We start from the raw sequence: 15,563 nt of genomic DNA on the forward strand, positions 1-15,563 counted from the left end.
TTTAGAAAAACGCATTACATCATAGCCAAAGAAAATTTCCAAATATTTCATACCTTTCTATTAAAGGAGCCAGCCTCCGTAGAATTCAAAAAACACGATTTATTTTTGCAGACATCCGTCAGCAGGCTTCCCCAAGCGTTTGGGATTCAACCGGATACCCTGAGTAAATAATAATCAAACATTTAATGTGTGTAGGAGGTCTTTATCAATCCCCGCCTTCTTGGGAAGAATAAGTGACAACAAAATGGTTGTATTTTTCTCTCGGCTGTGATTTCGCCAGCCTCTTTAATCGATGAAGTTTATAACTATTTTTTCGACAAACATCTTTTTTCTGCTCAGACGACAGATGAGGCCGACATTTTTTGAGTCCTTGATGCCTCACCTCCAATCTGAGCAAAGGTTAAGGAGACTGCATGAATTGAGAAGCACTTTTAGTGATTATCCGGATTAACGTTTCTAATCAAGCGTTTTTCAAATACCTGTGAACGCCTAACGTCGTATAAAGGTAATAACCGAGACGCCTTTAATCAGAAGTGTACAGTCGTTGGCTGAAGCATTTTGATGTTGCAAGATGTCGATAGTCCGAGTCTTGTTTCTCGTAATTATAGCTTTTCATTCAACAGATGGATTTTTTCATCCATCTGAGAGGTGCGAGGAAATTTTTATTCCTCTGTGCGGCAGTGTTCTACCGTACAACCTTACACAGTTCCCCAATTTGCTTGGTGACCGAAGCCAAGTTTTAGCCAACATATCGATGCTGCGATATGGCTCGTTAATTGAGCATGCCAACTGCTCCAAGAACGCTGTGTTTTTTTTCTGCTCGTTCTTTCTGCCCATCTGTGTACCAGGAATTCACGATCACGACGACTCCGAAGAGAACATTTTCAAACCCTGCCGTTTTCTGTGTGAGCAAGTACGTTCCGACTGCTTTGAGAAGATGGGGCCAGATGAGTGGCCGAGTTTTGCGAAGTGTGAGGAGCTCCCCCAGTTCTCGGCCAGTGTTTGCATCAGTCCGGAGTCATTTATTTCAGCCCCCAAACCCTCAAGTAAGTTAAAAGGTGTTTTATTAATATGGTTAGTCTCATGATAGAGAAGCGGAGAAGTACACAAAACAGATAAGCCTTCAGTTTAAGCGTTTATTTGAACGTAAAGAAAACTACACCGACAACACACTTAGCTGAATTGCCTAACTTTTTTTATCCGGCGCACTCTGACCAGCGATAAAAAAAATTGTAAACTAGAATTGAAGATAAGAAACATTAACATGAAGTATTAGGAAGCTTCAGTTACACCATTTGACTCTATCAATAACAACAACAACATCAACAGCAGCAACAGCAACAGCAACAAACGGGCATTTGGCATGTTTTTATCGCGAGGCATTTAACCACAATCAAGCTTATACTCTTGTTCAGCATGTTTATGTTGTTGACCGCAGAAAGAAAATCCGCAAAAATTTTACTGCAGAATAACTACCATTTGTTATGACTGAGTTTCTTGTTTCTGTCAAAGAACTGAAATAAGCCATACTGGCAGCTTAGTTTAGACAAACTATTTCATTGGGTAGGCAATGTAGTTTAATAGCATTATCCAAAAATCGTTTCATCTGGCTCTTAATTTGCAATTACCCAAATAGAAGAAAAATGTATATATCACATTTTACCGTCAATGTCTTTCAATTAAACGTATTTTTTGCACTACTGTAAATACCTGTTTGCGATAAACTGCTTCAAATTCTCTTTTCTTCCATGTGCCCGTAATTCAGGTTTTACAGAAACGTTGGCTGCAGATATATCACGGCTCTGAATTGCATTGCATGGCCTCATTTTTACAATATCTAAAATACATTCAAATTGCGGGATTTGTGTTTAATTTTCTTCGACACTCTCTTACAATTTGAATCGTAATAAAAGCGATACTCGTCACTGCCGTCAACAACCAATCAAAATGGATGCCTGATGTCCACTACATAAAGTCTTTTTGCTATAAGCTCACAATCTAATCATTCTTGCACATGGAGGATTTCATCCTTTATTCCTTAAAAATCCGATAAGCACCTCCAATCTCCAAGTAGGGATTCTTGAAATTTGCAAAAGCGCTGTTACTATCAGCATCTCACTTTTGCGTTGACAGGGTGACACACCCAGTCTCAATTGCCACTTTTGGTTCATGTATGCAGTTAAATATCCTCTGTTGATCGGAAATGCGTGTTTTCCTCTACAAAGTGTTAGATAAACTAATTGCTTTCGTTATCTTGATCCAGACCTTGGCCAGATTCATTGAAATGCAATTCTCTTTTTTAAAATTCCTTGCTGGCTTGCGTTAAACGATGTAGAAACGAAAGCTACTGAGACTTTCTAGCGGTACAATGTGCTCAGCTGTTTTGCCGAGCAAAATATGATCGTACGTTTTGGGTCTGTAAAAGAAATCACAAAATGCTACCATACAAACGACAGCTATGGAGACTGAGTACCTTCTTTTAATGATTGTTATATTCTGGTTGTTAAAGATGATGTTAACCTCTGGAAGCCACTGATAAGTACTTTCTTATCTTACCGTGTTGGTCAGTATGACGTTAGCTGAAATCGTAGAAATTTATCGGCCTCCATGTTTATTAACAAACCAGAAATGTGGTTTTACACCCACGTCCTTGCATTCTGAAATGTTGCCAAATCGAGATACCAAACTTTCAAATGAAAAGGATTATCATTGAAATTTATACGACGACCATAAGTATACAACGATAAGCCAGCATGTAAGCAAAGTAATTGGCATCTTGCCTTTTTCCTCTCTTCTCGCCGTGAGGCAGTTTAGGATAAACTTTTCAGGATGGAGTTTTACCGCTGCCATGCCGCTATCGTTAATCGTTTGCGCATAAGCCAAAGTGAATCATATTCACAAAAATAAACGCAAACAACAATAAAAGAAAACTATTCAGAATTTGGACTCATCACCGTTCATCTTTGAGTTCAAGAGGTACACATAAAACAACAAAAGCAGCTATAGCTAAACAAAAAACCCAATAAATACATAAACAAACAAACAAACAAACAAACAAACAAAAAAACAGAAATAGTGTTGTCACTGTGACAACTAGTCTGGCTACGTATCGAGTAAAATTATGAAGGAGCTCGCCTCAACGACATCGCGCTCTTCACCGGAAGGATCTAGTTTCTAGTTACACTCTAAACTTAGTAGCTGAAAAAATACAAAACTACCTAAAAAAATGACATGAGTGTAATCACAGAGCTTGGCACTGTGTTTGTCTTCTTCAATAAGTATGCTTTCGTCCAATTCGAGAACGAGGCTCTACTGTGCATGTTTAACAGGCAAAGCATTTGCACACGCACTTAGTTCTCCCTGAGAATTTGAACGTGATATTCAGGTTAAATACTTTCTTGGAGAAGTGCCTGAATCTTAAAGTGTCAAGATTTTACTTAATCATGACGTATAGATGGTTGGCAACCGCTGCAATCCAGCCATTAATTCATTCTTTCTAAATTTTATAGTTTTTGAAAGCTAATTTCTCCGCAACATATCATTATAATCAGTTTAAAAGTGTACCGCCTTGTTAGTAGCGCATTGTTTGATGCAGCTAGTACACATTAGTCAGTTAATTTGGGTAGAAAAGGACAATAACAGAACATCGATTACTCACAGAATAGCTTGAGAAAATGCTTAAGTATACAGGTAGGAAAATTTTAAAAAATATGTAACTGAATTATCGGATTTGTTAATTAGCTGAATTATTAGTTTATTTAATCATGTATTTTGCGTCTTGATGATCTTCTAAACTATCGTCTTATCCAATCTTTGGGCATTTAGATGCATACCAAGGAAATCCTGCAGCTGATTACGACCAATTTGATTATGGTAAGGGCTTACTGGGTTATTTTTCGTTTTTTCTCCTGCCCCAAAACAAACATTTCTCGTTTCTCCGGTTTACCCTTGATGTAAATGACCCGCTTCGACCACTTGTGGGAGTTGCGGCTTTCGTCTATAACATGAACATTTCATCTTAAATGATGGATTAGTTTCACAAGGTTTAGTGTACATACGATGGGGTGCTATTCATGACCTATATAAGTCCATATAACATAGCTAGAGATTTACACAAAAGCTTGACGTTCTACCCACAAGGCGGCGCGCCAGCAATAAGCGGTTACCGTCGATCTGCGTTTGCGGTTCGAAACGAAAAATGCAGTTGTGGTTTTCTTGAGATGTTTTGACGTTGCGCCATAATTTCGTTGAAGGAAGTTTTCGTATTGAAGAATGTGACAGCTATAATTGCACTAAATTCTTCATATTTTGTTAAGTGTAAAAAGCTGGCGGGTAACTAGTTATCAGTCGCCTGTAATATAAAAAGACAATAATTGGTTTAGAATTAGGCTAATAATTATAACAGAACGATTTAAAACTTCCAAATAAATACCCGCGTTGAATTTGAAGAACACATCAAGAGTCTCTCTCGTATACGCGTAAAGAAAATTAAAATGGCGGGAAAATCGTGACAGTGAGTTTATTTTTACCATTCACTTAAAACAGTGGCGCTTTATTCGCAAACGCGAACGGTAACCAGAAATCTGGAACCCCTCCTCCTCCCCCCAGAGTTTGCTTGACCTGTGTGGCGGAGGAGCGCGAGTACAAGATGCAAAATTCCTGCGCTGCAAATGACTTGGCGCAGTCAAAAGTCATTCTCTCATTCATTTTGCCACCATAAGTACTCATGGCGATTTCTCGGGTATCTTTCAGTTATTAGATTCAAAGTTGTCCTTATCGAGAGACTTGAAAACAAAACGATAATACGAGGACGAGTCAGGGAAGTGTTCAAACAAAGTAACGTCACCATCAGCAAGGGCCGGCGCCGTGTGAAGATTTGGAGCAGCTCCAACTCTACTGGCCCATCCCTTATCTCGGGAAAGTCTTTCTTGATTGGTGGTCACGAGGATGCGTCAAAACGAAAGCTACTTTTGTCATCAACAAGTTTAATTGTGGCTTGGAGTAAGCAGACTTGTAAAAGGATAAGAAAATGGCAAAAGCAGGGAACAAATGGGGGGAAGAAAGGAGGAAGAAGGTGAGCTGTACGTCATGAGTTTGCTGGAATAAACTTAGGGATATGTCTAGGAATGCACGCTAATGAGATGCATAAATGTATGATAGGTGTCCTCTTACTAAAACTCAAATAATTCTGTCATACATGAAGTCGTATGAAAATGACAAAAAGGCCTGTCTTATATAAAGTACCCAAATGCAGGGTTAGGTGCATTTCTGGACATCGGTGAAACTTAGTAGCGAACTTTGTGGAGTTTTTGCGTAGTAGTGAGCTAATTCACCACCAACTTGCATATTTTAAGAAAATGGTGTGATTTTGAACTCAGCATTTTCCTGCGATAAATAGTGTTTGTTTGAAAATATTTTCCAGAATGGAATTTGAGATTTTGAGATTGTTTTCAATCAGCAGTTTGATTTCGTGATTTCGGTTACGATGATTTCAGTTGCAGAATTAACAGTTGCTTGAATTTCTGCTGAAATGTGTACTGGCATACTGTTACTCTCTTGATTTCGGGGCTTCACAGCCATCATAGTGAAAACTATACCAGTGCTGGTATGGAAATGGTTTTTAATTTGCAACACTAGTGCAAATGTTTACCTTTTCCACACTGACACTAGTGCAAGCGCCACTGAAAGAGTGTTCCTTGCCATGTTTTTTTCTTGAATTCCTTTCACTCTCTCCTTTCTAAACGCTTGGAAAAAATGACAACTTAGCATAGGAACCCATGGCTAGGAGAATTTCAGGGTGGTCGCTTATTCGAAGGTGGGCGTTAATTAAGTTTTTGGTCTTTCAGGGTGGGCACTTATACAGCGAAAAACGCACAACCATAAACGCTTGCTTCGCAGGTTACTAACATTAAGCCTTGATAGCCGAGTGATTTACGCCCACCTTCGAATATATTCGAAGGTGGGCGTAAATCACTCGGCTATCAAGGCTTAATGTTAGTAACCTGCGAAGCAAGCGTTTATGGTTGTGCGTTTTTCGCTGTTTGACCGCGAGGAAATTAAGAAGAGAACGAAAAAACAACAACAACAAAAAACGGTCGCCCCATTTCGCGCGCATCCAAAATACGGAAATCGGCTTTTAATGCAGAAAACGCCACGCAAACGCTTGCTTTGCAGCCTAAGTGTGAGAGATAGACGCTCCTGCTTACCATTATGTATCGCTCTGGCAATCCAAAATACCAGATTTTTTCATTGTTCAGTAGTCTATGACCGACACAATGGCTCATTAGAAATTTCAGCTGGAAATTGCTGTAAGAAACAACTAACGTACCTCTCTTTATCGTTTTGTTTCTGTTTCAGCTGTTTCAGAGTGCCAGATACATAAAAGCATTCAGTTATGGTTGGATTTAACAAAGAATCTTAATTTAAAGGCGAATCCTGCCACAAGTACAAACTGATGAACTAGCAGAGTCAAAATGTAGAGTTAAGTCCTATTTAATTTAATGGGCGGGTTATAAAATTACGCGAGGCAATGTTATCTGACTGAAGTGTCGGATCTAAGGAGAGGCCGGATATCGCCGTGAATCAGGGGTATCGCCGTGAACCCCTTTTCAACAGATCCTTTAAATTTACAGTGTGACATTAGCCAGGAGAAAGTCACGACCTCTTGCATTGAGAACTTTACGTTGCAAGGATTTCTTCGAAATAAACCTCAATCTTTCCCAAAAATAAAAAGAATGGTGCACGTAAATTAGTTTCGTATTGTGTACTAAAAAACGGTAATAGAAATTTTCCTTAGCAGCTACGGTTTGAAGGGTAACATTTGCACCCCCCCTCCCCCACCGTCATAACAAAATCCGGCCCCCTGTATTGCAACCTCGTTTCCAGGACTTTTCCCTTGGAACGAGGTTGCCTGCATTGCCCAATGTAAGTGTTCATTTCTTAACCTGTCCCCAGCTTCCGTGATAGAAGTAAATACAACGCATAGGACTATAAACAGCGTTATTTTGATTTGATTTTAGACTATGCCATGTGCATAACGCAACAGCAGTAACGGCATTTTAGTGTTACCTTTGGTTTAAACTTTTTTTCCGGAGTAGTTCCAAGAAGTTCAGGCCTGGACAATTTTACATTCCATTTACTAAATGATGGCAAAACAACTAGCACTAAAGAAAAGTCCTGGGGCCGGATGTACGCAGAGACTGCATAGCTCTCTAAGTAAAGATGCACAGCGAAGCCCCGTTAGTACGGCCACCAACACGCCATGACAAATTTAGTAGGGAGCAGGGATGGCACGGTGGTGAGAGCACTCGCCTCCCACCAATGTGGCCCGGGTTCGATTCTCGGACTCGACGTCATATGTGGGTTGAGTTTGTTGTTGGTTCTCGTCCTTGCTCCGAGGGTTTTTCTCCGGGTTCTCCGGTTTTCCTCCCTCCACAAAAAACAACATTTCCAAATTCCAATTCGATCTGGAATCCGAGGGCCACAGGTTTGTCAGTCGTCAGACTGTTAAGTGTCACTCTCCTTAAACAAAGTTGAAAGTTGATTGGCCGTACTAACGGGGTGGCTTCATTAAAGAGGTAGGATCGAATTTCACGCCTGGTCTCTTTCATGACAGTTAAATCACAATCCAACGTACGGACAAAGATGGCGGCTGTACGTCTACTACAATACTTTGGGAACCAAACACAGCCAATAGTCTCTTAGCCAGCCAATTTTCTTTACGAAAATCGTCCTTGTACTATCAACATTGTGTATGCATTGTTTGAAGTTTTTAGAAATTTTTCTGTGCGTTTTTACGAGCGTTTTAACGTTTTCGTTCGCTCGAGAGTCAGATTATGGGCTATGTACCAGTCGCCATCTTTTTCGGTACGGTGGCTTGCACTAATCTAGACAAATGTTATTAAGCATCCAGAATGCAGATACAATTCAATTATTATTGTACATAGTAAAATAAACGTAACTGAATTTTACAAACAGGAACAACCTGCTTTTCGTTTGTCACTTATTTGTCCTCCTGGCGCCAGTTGTTTAAAAAGTGGATAACTTTATCCACTGGATAATTTAGTCACCATCCATCGGAGCAAATTTACTCCAAACAACGCTTTTGTCAAGTTTTCCACACAACCACAAATTTGACATACGCTTCTACTCTATCGACAAATTATAGGGCTATCGGGAAAATCTTGTACACATTTCATCTGCCGGATGGTGACCTATCCAGTGGATGAAATTACCCGCTCTTTGAACAACTGGGGCCTGGGGGCCCGTTTCTCGAAAGTCCCGGTAACTTACCGGGTCCGATAAGTATATTTTTAAATGTTTTTTCGCCGATTGCACAGTGATTACAGACATAGTACTTGGCCAATGTTTTCATAGAATTATAATATTTAAAAATTTAGTATTCAAAGCTAACAAAAATTGACTTCTGTTAAGAAACATTTATAACCAAAATCACTTATCGGGCCCGGTAAGCTACCGAGACTTTCGAGAAACGGGCCCCTGGTCCTTTACTTGATCCGTGTAAATTTTTAACGAGGTGAATTTATGAAGGAATGCACATGTTGGGATATTTACTATGTGACCGTTGGCCACATTAACAGGTTCTCTTAACAGGAAATGTGTCGGCGTTTCGCCTGGACAAAAAATGTGGTCGTATTAACGAGATGGCCTTATGACGGAGTTCCACTTTATCTTAACTCTTGTTTCCTAACAAAGCCTATTGTTGTAATAATAACATACTATTTTTCAGAAACACTGAATACTTAGAAAACCTCTTAACTTGGGAGGGCTTCGCAAATCGTGTTCAAAGATTGCATAACTTTATCCAGTGCATAAGTCGCTATCTGATCCAGCTTGTGATCTATCCACTCTTTGAGTGATCGCCAGTTCAGTTGAATAGCTTTCATTTGAATGGTCACACCGTACCGGTCTGTACAGCCCTCTAAATAGCACCACTCATTGATTGAGAAGTTTTATGATAGCTTGTACTTCACTGGCAATAATTCGGGGTTTCAAACATTACAGCAACCTGTTAACTCAACTGCCAAGTCCCCACCTTGAGCTTGTTTTGCTGGTTCGCTTGCTTAGCTTACCCTCTCGACTGCCACTTCCTCCTTCAGTTTTCCTTCCCTTCCCATTTCTAGCGCCTGTCAATGATGCAAATAGTGTCATAAGTCGTGCTATAATCACTCCTCACGCAACACTACTCGAAGCGATTAAACGCCCGGTGCATAGCACGTATCGATGGCAATCAATCAATATCGATAACCGGCTTTGTGTGTAACCTATTGATTGGGAATCGATCTTTAGCTTTCTGGGAAGTGAAGAGGAGAGATGTTGAGTAATCGATATCAATCGAGCAATTGGTGTTGATTGGTATTTATTGGTCGTTTGCCGTTGTCGTCGATTGGATAATCGGGAACTTAAGCAACAACGGACGGCGACGGTTAAACGGCAACGCCGTAAAGCAATAGGTTTAAGAAATCGCTCTGCACGTTTTTTTTTTTTTTTTTTTTTTTTTTTTTTAACTTTTGGTACATTACTTTGCCGCCTTCAGCAAAACAATAGCGTGAATGACCAAATTCAAGGATTTGTGGAGAACGTGAACACACGACGGGGAATTTTTCGTTCTCTTTCTTAACTTGAACGCGACTCCAACCAATTTGGTTCCTGGGTAGTTGACCACTTCTGTCAAGGTTGAACGAGTTAAAATTATCGAGAATTTGCCCAAACAGAAGAAAGTTATGTTTTCAAGTGACGTTTGCGTTGGCGTTAAGTTGCCGTCGCCGCTGCTTAAGTTTCCTAATATCTCCTGCCTAATATTAATAAGGAGGCTGGGCTTTTTTCCCCTAGATAGTAGCAATTAATTGGCAGGTGGTTTTTATAGAAATAAAATAAACAACATTTTACCATGTTCTGTGATTTGGGTCTTGAACAAACAGCATCATCCACTTACCCACTTTGTAAGCCTTTCCCAGCGGTCTAAATTCTATGCATATCACGCGCGGATCTTACATGATAATGATGTGCGTTATTCTAAAACCATTGTGTTATAAATACAAAACTATATTCAATAACTCACTGTTGTATGTCACCACTTAAAGTAATTTCCTACCAGCGGTGACGATGAAAAACCAGCAGAATCCTTTGAATGCGGTAAATTAGTTTCATACGACTTTTTGGGGGGGAAATGTTTTTTTTTTTTGTAAATTGTGTTGTGTAATGTAATTTTTTCACGGGACTTTAGGGAAAAGGAACAAATAATAACCGGCTTTGACGTCACATCCAAAAGAAAAAAAAAACATTAGTCTGTGGAAACGAATATATGAAGAATAATTGCCCTGATAAACAAGGTGTTGGAAAATGTGTCATTAATTCGCAAAGAATACAGAAAAAAATAATGAATTTAGTCCAACGAAACTAATCAGTCTACTTTTCAGCAAATTTAAATCTTTTAAATGAAATCTATGTTCAGATGAACCATTTTAACCCGTCATTATCGATTCCGTTCAGTTCCATTACTAAACATCTTGAAATTGAACAATTGTAAATAATTCATGTGCACAGTCAGAAACGTATGGAAATCACCCCGAACTCTTTGATACCCTCTTGCAAATCGAACGATTATCAAAACAACGCGCCAAACTGTCAACTGAAGATATGACGCACTGTTTACAAAGTAGCAAGGAAAATTATCAGGCTCCACTCGAAAAGAAATATTCAACGCTTGTTTTGAGAAATAAAAAAATGAGATTCTTTTTGTCTGTGTGATATATAAGCAGAGGGGAAAGATTGAAATAAACATATAAAGCAAGCTGTCTGCTTTTAAGACCGCGTTCGCCAACGGACCAATCACAGAGCAGCGAATGACACATCAGTTGTTTTACGATTTTACGGCTTTGATCAGCGTGCGCGAGTAGCATTATAAAATAGAATACATTGCGGATCACCTATCACGAAAGACATTTTACTCCCGATTGGAAAGCATGCGTCGAACCGTCTGTTAAGCTAATATTTACATTGAAAATCTTCCTTGAATTTTCGACGTTCGAATGAATTTTGCGATCACGGAACGCCAGCGATGGATTTTCAAAACAACGGACCTCTCTCTCCTCCGGTGATTATTACTCCAGAAGTTTCAAGTTATCCCACGAAATTTCGCGTAAAGAAAATTCAATCTCGGACTTCCTTGGCTACCGATCGATTTTCTTGCATTTCTTTTCTTACCACGAGCTATCAGAGCGATCACTCCGTGTGGATTCCAAGATGGCGAAGCTTGCCTTGCGATCTCGACGAAGAAATCATCTACGACGATTGCCCCGAGTTTTTAAAAGCTTGGTCGCGATATCGCATAACTAATATGGCTCGCCGATACAAGACCATGGATTACATACATATGGTTGTTGACGACAACAAGAGAGAAATATATACCGAATTGGACGGCTGTGGCGATTTGTCTGCGTCTGTTGGTATCTCAGTGAGTAGAGATTTATTGAACTGCCCTGCGGAATATACCGAAACTGGCTCTGGAATCGTACCGCGGAGCGCATCGGACGAAAATATACAATATTGCGACCACGAAAGCGCCGATAAACAATGGAATTTGACTCAAGTGAATTTGAGTCATGCCTTCCCTTCCTCGCGATCTTGTTCCAGCGAAAATCTGACAGCCGACCAGAAAAACTTTAACAGGATCGAGAAGTGGCTGCGACGTTGTAACAGTGGGACAACTTGAGAAGTCTATGTGAAAGCGCCGTTCGGGTCTCCGAAAACCCAAAGTCTTACGATAGAAACTATTGTGTTATCGTTATAAATACGGCTGTCAAGGCAGCTGTTTGTCTTTTAATCAGAGGAAAATTTTTTGTTTCACAATCCAATCGTCTTTGAAAAAGCGATCCATATATTTTTTTATGTTGAATGTTTATTATCGTTAAGGCAGACAATTTATTTAAACGGCTGTTCACAATTTTCGGTAGGACGCTCAGGTTAGAAAAGCCTCTATAATCCCTCTTTTAATTATTATGGATATAGGAAAGTTCAATTTTCTGGCAGTGGCTCTCAATCTTTGTGTATTTATTCTCTAACCCGTGCTGCAGGCGACTTTACGTTTTGCGTGGTAAAGATATTCGCTTTGGTAGAAGCACAGGCGAACAACAAAAACAAGAAAGTGACATCGATGTTTTAAATTTTCTTCATCAACTTTCTTTGGTTGCTCCGCACTGTTTACCTTACAATTTGCATTTTATTTCACGCTAGCTAGCGTTGTTTAATTTCTTAAGAGGCTTTGCACCCTATTGAAAGATTAAATTTACAAGTATTCCTACATCAGTGCTACATAAAGAATATTACATGTTTATTTCAGACAGTTCGTGAATTATTTTAGTAGTGCGAATGTCCGAAGCAATAAAATGCATTGGTGACGTCAAAAGGCAATATAAATGCTGTTTTTGTCTGATTATTCGTTTCAATATCAGATGCTTCCGGTTAACTGATTAAAAATTGTTGAACAAAGAATATAAGGTATTTTTCCTAGCACAAAACAGGTAGATTTGTAAGGAGATGGTATAAAAGTTATGAACCAGAACTTAGGTACTGATGTATCGTTTACACTGCTAGTTCGATTCCCGGCCTCACGTGGATGACCGCATGTCAACCATGATATTTCTGCAGCTACAGATATGCCATTTTGCATTTATTTACCGCACGCCTTGGCATATGGGATCTTTTATTTCAAAACTGCTAGTATACGAAGGCACGTTAAAAATTAACCATTATTATTCAGCATAAGATCAAGAGATTTGTTGCTGGGTTAATAACAACAGTGCGCTAATTGCTGAACTCAAAACTGGTACTGTACTGACAGTCAAGTCAACAACAACAGCAAGTTTTATTTGCGTGACTGTAGATTCATACACCATACTCAAAGCGTACATTTGCCGAGTTGAAAAAGAAGGAACATAATAATACCAAAATATAGAAAAAATACAAGGGTTCTTCGCCAGGAAGAACAGGGGCAGGGGCACCCACAGCGAGCATCTAAGCAAACTACTTTAAAAAAAAAAAGAAAAAAAAACTTACTCAGATCGCTTTGTGTCCTATGATCTGTTCGGATGCTTTTTTCTGAAAATTTAGGTATCGGAAAGTTCTACGGAAACGGAATTTACGAGCTGTTGTTGTTTTTACGAAACCACTATCTGACCTGTTTTCGCATTTTAACTACAAATTTGCCCGTCCAAAAACAAAAGGGATTAGTTTTCCTAGTGTTACAAAAATACGAGCTGACATTTTGCCGAGGAAAAGTTTAGATTTTCTTTACAACCAAATCCGAATTTCTAAGGCCATTAAGTCCATCCGAACAGAAATCCATCCATATGAACCGTTGGGTGATCCTGATGAAGAGTTTATGAACAAGTATAAACTATCTTATCGTAACCAGTATGGTATAAACTAGCTACAATTAAAGTGGCCGGGTACAACGGTAGAAAACAAAACTGATTAAATTGCTTTAAATGAATTTTATCGCTTCGACTGATAACACCTTTAAATAATCACCAACTTGAGTTACTGGTTTTGTCTGTTTATTTTTGTTGTTTTTTGTTTTTGATTTTTATTGTATATGTGTTTTAATTATTCAAAATCCGGCACGTTGAATAGTATACTTTTGGGCAAAACAAGCGATTTATACAAAAATTAACATGAAATTCTTTCATTTTTATTTATTTCAGGTGCTATGTATACACTGACCTGACAATTTGCCTTCCGAAAGCGAAAATTAAAGTACTTGGCGCACTAAAAATCCATTTGCGGCAAGTGATTGATCACGGTCCTTAACTTGATTATCCGTGCAGGCACTTAAATTTCCAATTTCGAGTTCAAATATGCTGTTTACCTTTAGGGACCGTTTACATCAACAGCTCTAATGGACTATCAATCAACCTCTTATTCTGTTATTTGCGATCAACTGAATGGACTCAAGACAAGGACTGCCAGCTCAACTTTGATGTTGTGACGGTTGTATGAGAGGATGGTAAGATGTAAAAGAACCTATCATTTAATAGGACCATTTCAGGACCGCTTCCACTGGGAAGTTTAAGGATATTGTAGGCTTGTAGTGGTGCTTCATTTTAAATGCGATCCCAAGTCACTGACTGTAAACTAGGTGTAATTTTGTAACGATTTCGCGGCGATTAACTTCTGATTTTGTTGCGAAGATAACCGCATTGGTCATGTGATATACGCACTCCTCCAATAGTACGAAATTAGAATCAAATCATCGTAATCGCTACTAACCGATCGAAAATAAAATTTCCCGCACGTTAAGGGTTTGTGAACGGCTCTTTTTAAAATGATAACACTACTGACTCACTGACTGACTGATTGAGCTGTGGCTTGGCAGAATCGCAAGAACTAAAGTTGAGGACGCTGAGATAGTAGGGAGGAGTGAATATTTTTCTCAGTCCTCACGGCTTCTTCACTGTCTCGTGTTCTTTACCCTACCGCTGCAACTTAGCGTTTGTATTTAGTTGAATGTTATTTCTTTGTGACCAATGTAAATCGAATAAAGGTTCTGATAAAAACCCCAAAACTTTGCTGCACTATTCGAACAATAGTGGGAAAGCATATCAACAGCCAAGGTAATTTCAATTGAAACAAATAGTAGTTCTAAATATGCGTCTTCCCCTGTCAAGTGCATCACAGACGTGACTGATCGGCTAAAATCGTGACACTATTTTTAATAAGAAGATTTTTTTTCTTTTTCACTTAACTGCAAGACATTGTTTAATCAAAGGGATTGACAATAGCCAATAGATCCCTGAAATTTTGATGCTCCAGGGACGTTTTCTCAAAAGATGAAATAAATTAACGTAACGATCAATCAGTTGTCCATTTACATTGGCAGTTGTGACTGCAGATTTCGCTCCTAAATTGCGCTTTAGAAATGAACAAACTTGGGCAAAGAATTAATATCAACTATTTTCATGCTGGGACACAAAACTGCGAAATAACAGTCACTTGCCATAGAGTTGATTTTCTTGTTAATGGGGATTGCTTATTGCACCGTAATAAACAGCACGGGAGGAAAGTTTCATTCAGCGAATTTTCACACATGAAAGATTTCATCCACAGACTCAAAATCTAGAGCCACCTTGTATAACACTCAATAAACAACACTATTTAGCAGTATTCAACGGGTCACCTGTTCAGACTTCATACACAGACTCAAAAGACATCAGCGTGGTGTTGGACAGTATAAACAGCACCACAGGCAAATATTACTGCGCATGCACGAACTGATTACTGGACAGTACCACTAGTACTTCTCGGTTGAGGACAATGTTATCAGTTTGTATTTGTGATCCACGGAGATGGTTACATAAAGAGCCAAGTTATTCCATTCAGGCCCTCTTGGAGGAAAAGGTCAAGGACTGATTGGAAATGAACTCAAGATTAAAGAGCGTGACTGGGTTAATTCCTGAGACACTAAAGGCATAGTCACTAGGCAATTTGTCTTGGAACTTCTTTGAGCAATTTCTTTGAGCCGTTGCGTATTGCAACATGCACAT

At 39.2% G+C, this 15,563-nt stretch overlaps 2 protein-coding genes across 2 annotated transcripts; both read left to right on the forward strand.

Annotated features, from left to right (window-relative positions):
• Nucleotides 1–444: 444 nt before the first annotated feature.
• Nucleotides 445–9,048, forward strand: LOC146485124 (secreted frizzled-related protein 3-like). The gene is made up of 4 exons (XM_085103764.1): nt 445–1,046; nt 3,826–3,873; nt 4,753–5,074; nt 6,358–9,048. The coding sequence occupies exons 1-4, from the start codon at nt 572–574 to the stop codon at nt 6,380–6,382; spliced, it is 870 nt and encodes a 289-aa protein (XP_084959890.1). The 5' UTR covers nt 445–571; the 3' UTR covers nt 6,383–9,048.
• Nucleotides 9,049–10,874: 1,826 nt separating this feature from the next.
• On the forward strand, nt 10,875–12,438 carry LOC146485125 (uncharacterized). The gene has a single exon (XM_085103765.1). The coding sequence runs from the start codon at nt 11,081–11,083 to the stop codon at nt 11,732–11,734; it is 654 nt and encodes a 217-aa protein (XP_084959891.1). The 5' UTR covers nt 10,875–11,080; the 3' UTR covers nt 11,735–12,438.
• Nucleotides 12,439–15,563: the final 3,125 nt, after the last annotated feature.

Source organism: Pavona decussata, unplaced genomic scaffold, assembly GCF_977016875.1.
Source record: "Pavona decussata unplaced genomic scaffold, jaPavDecu1.1 SCAFFOLD_28, whole genome shotgun sequence".
Lineage (NCBI taxonomy): Eukaryota > Metazoa > Cnidaria > Anthozoa > Scleractinia > Agariciidae > Pavona > Pavona decussata.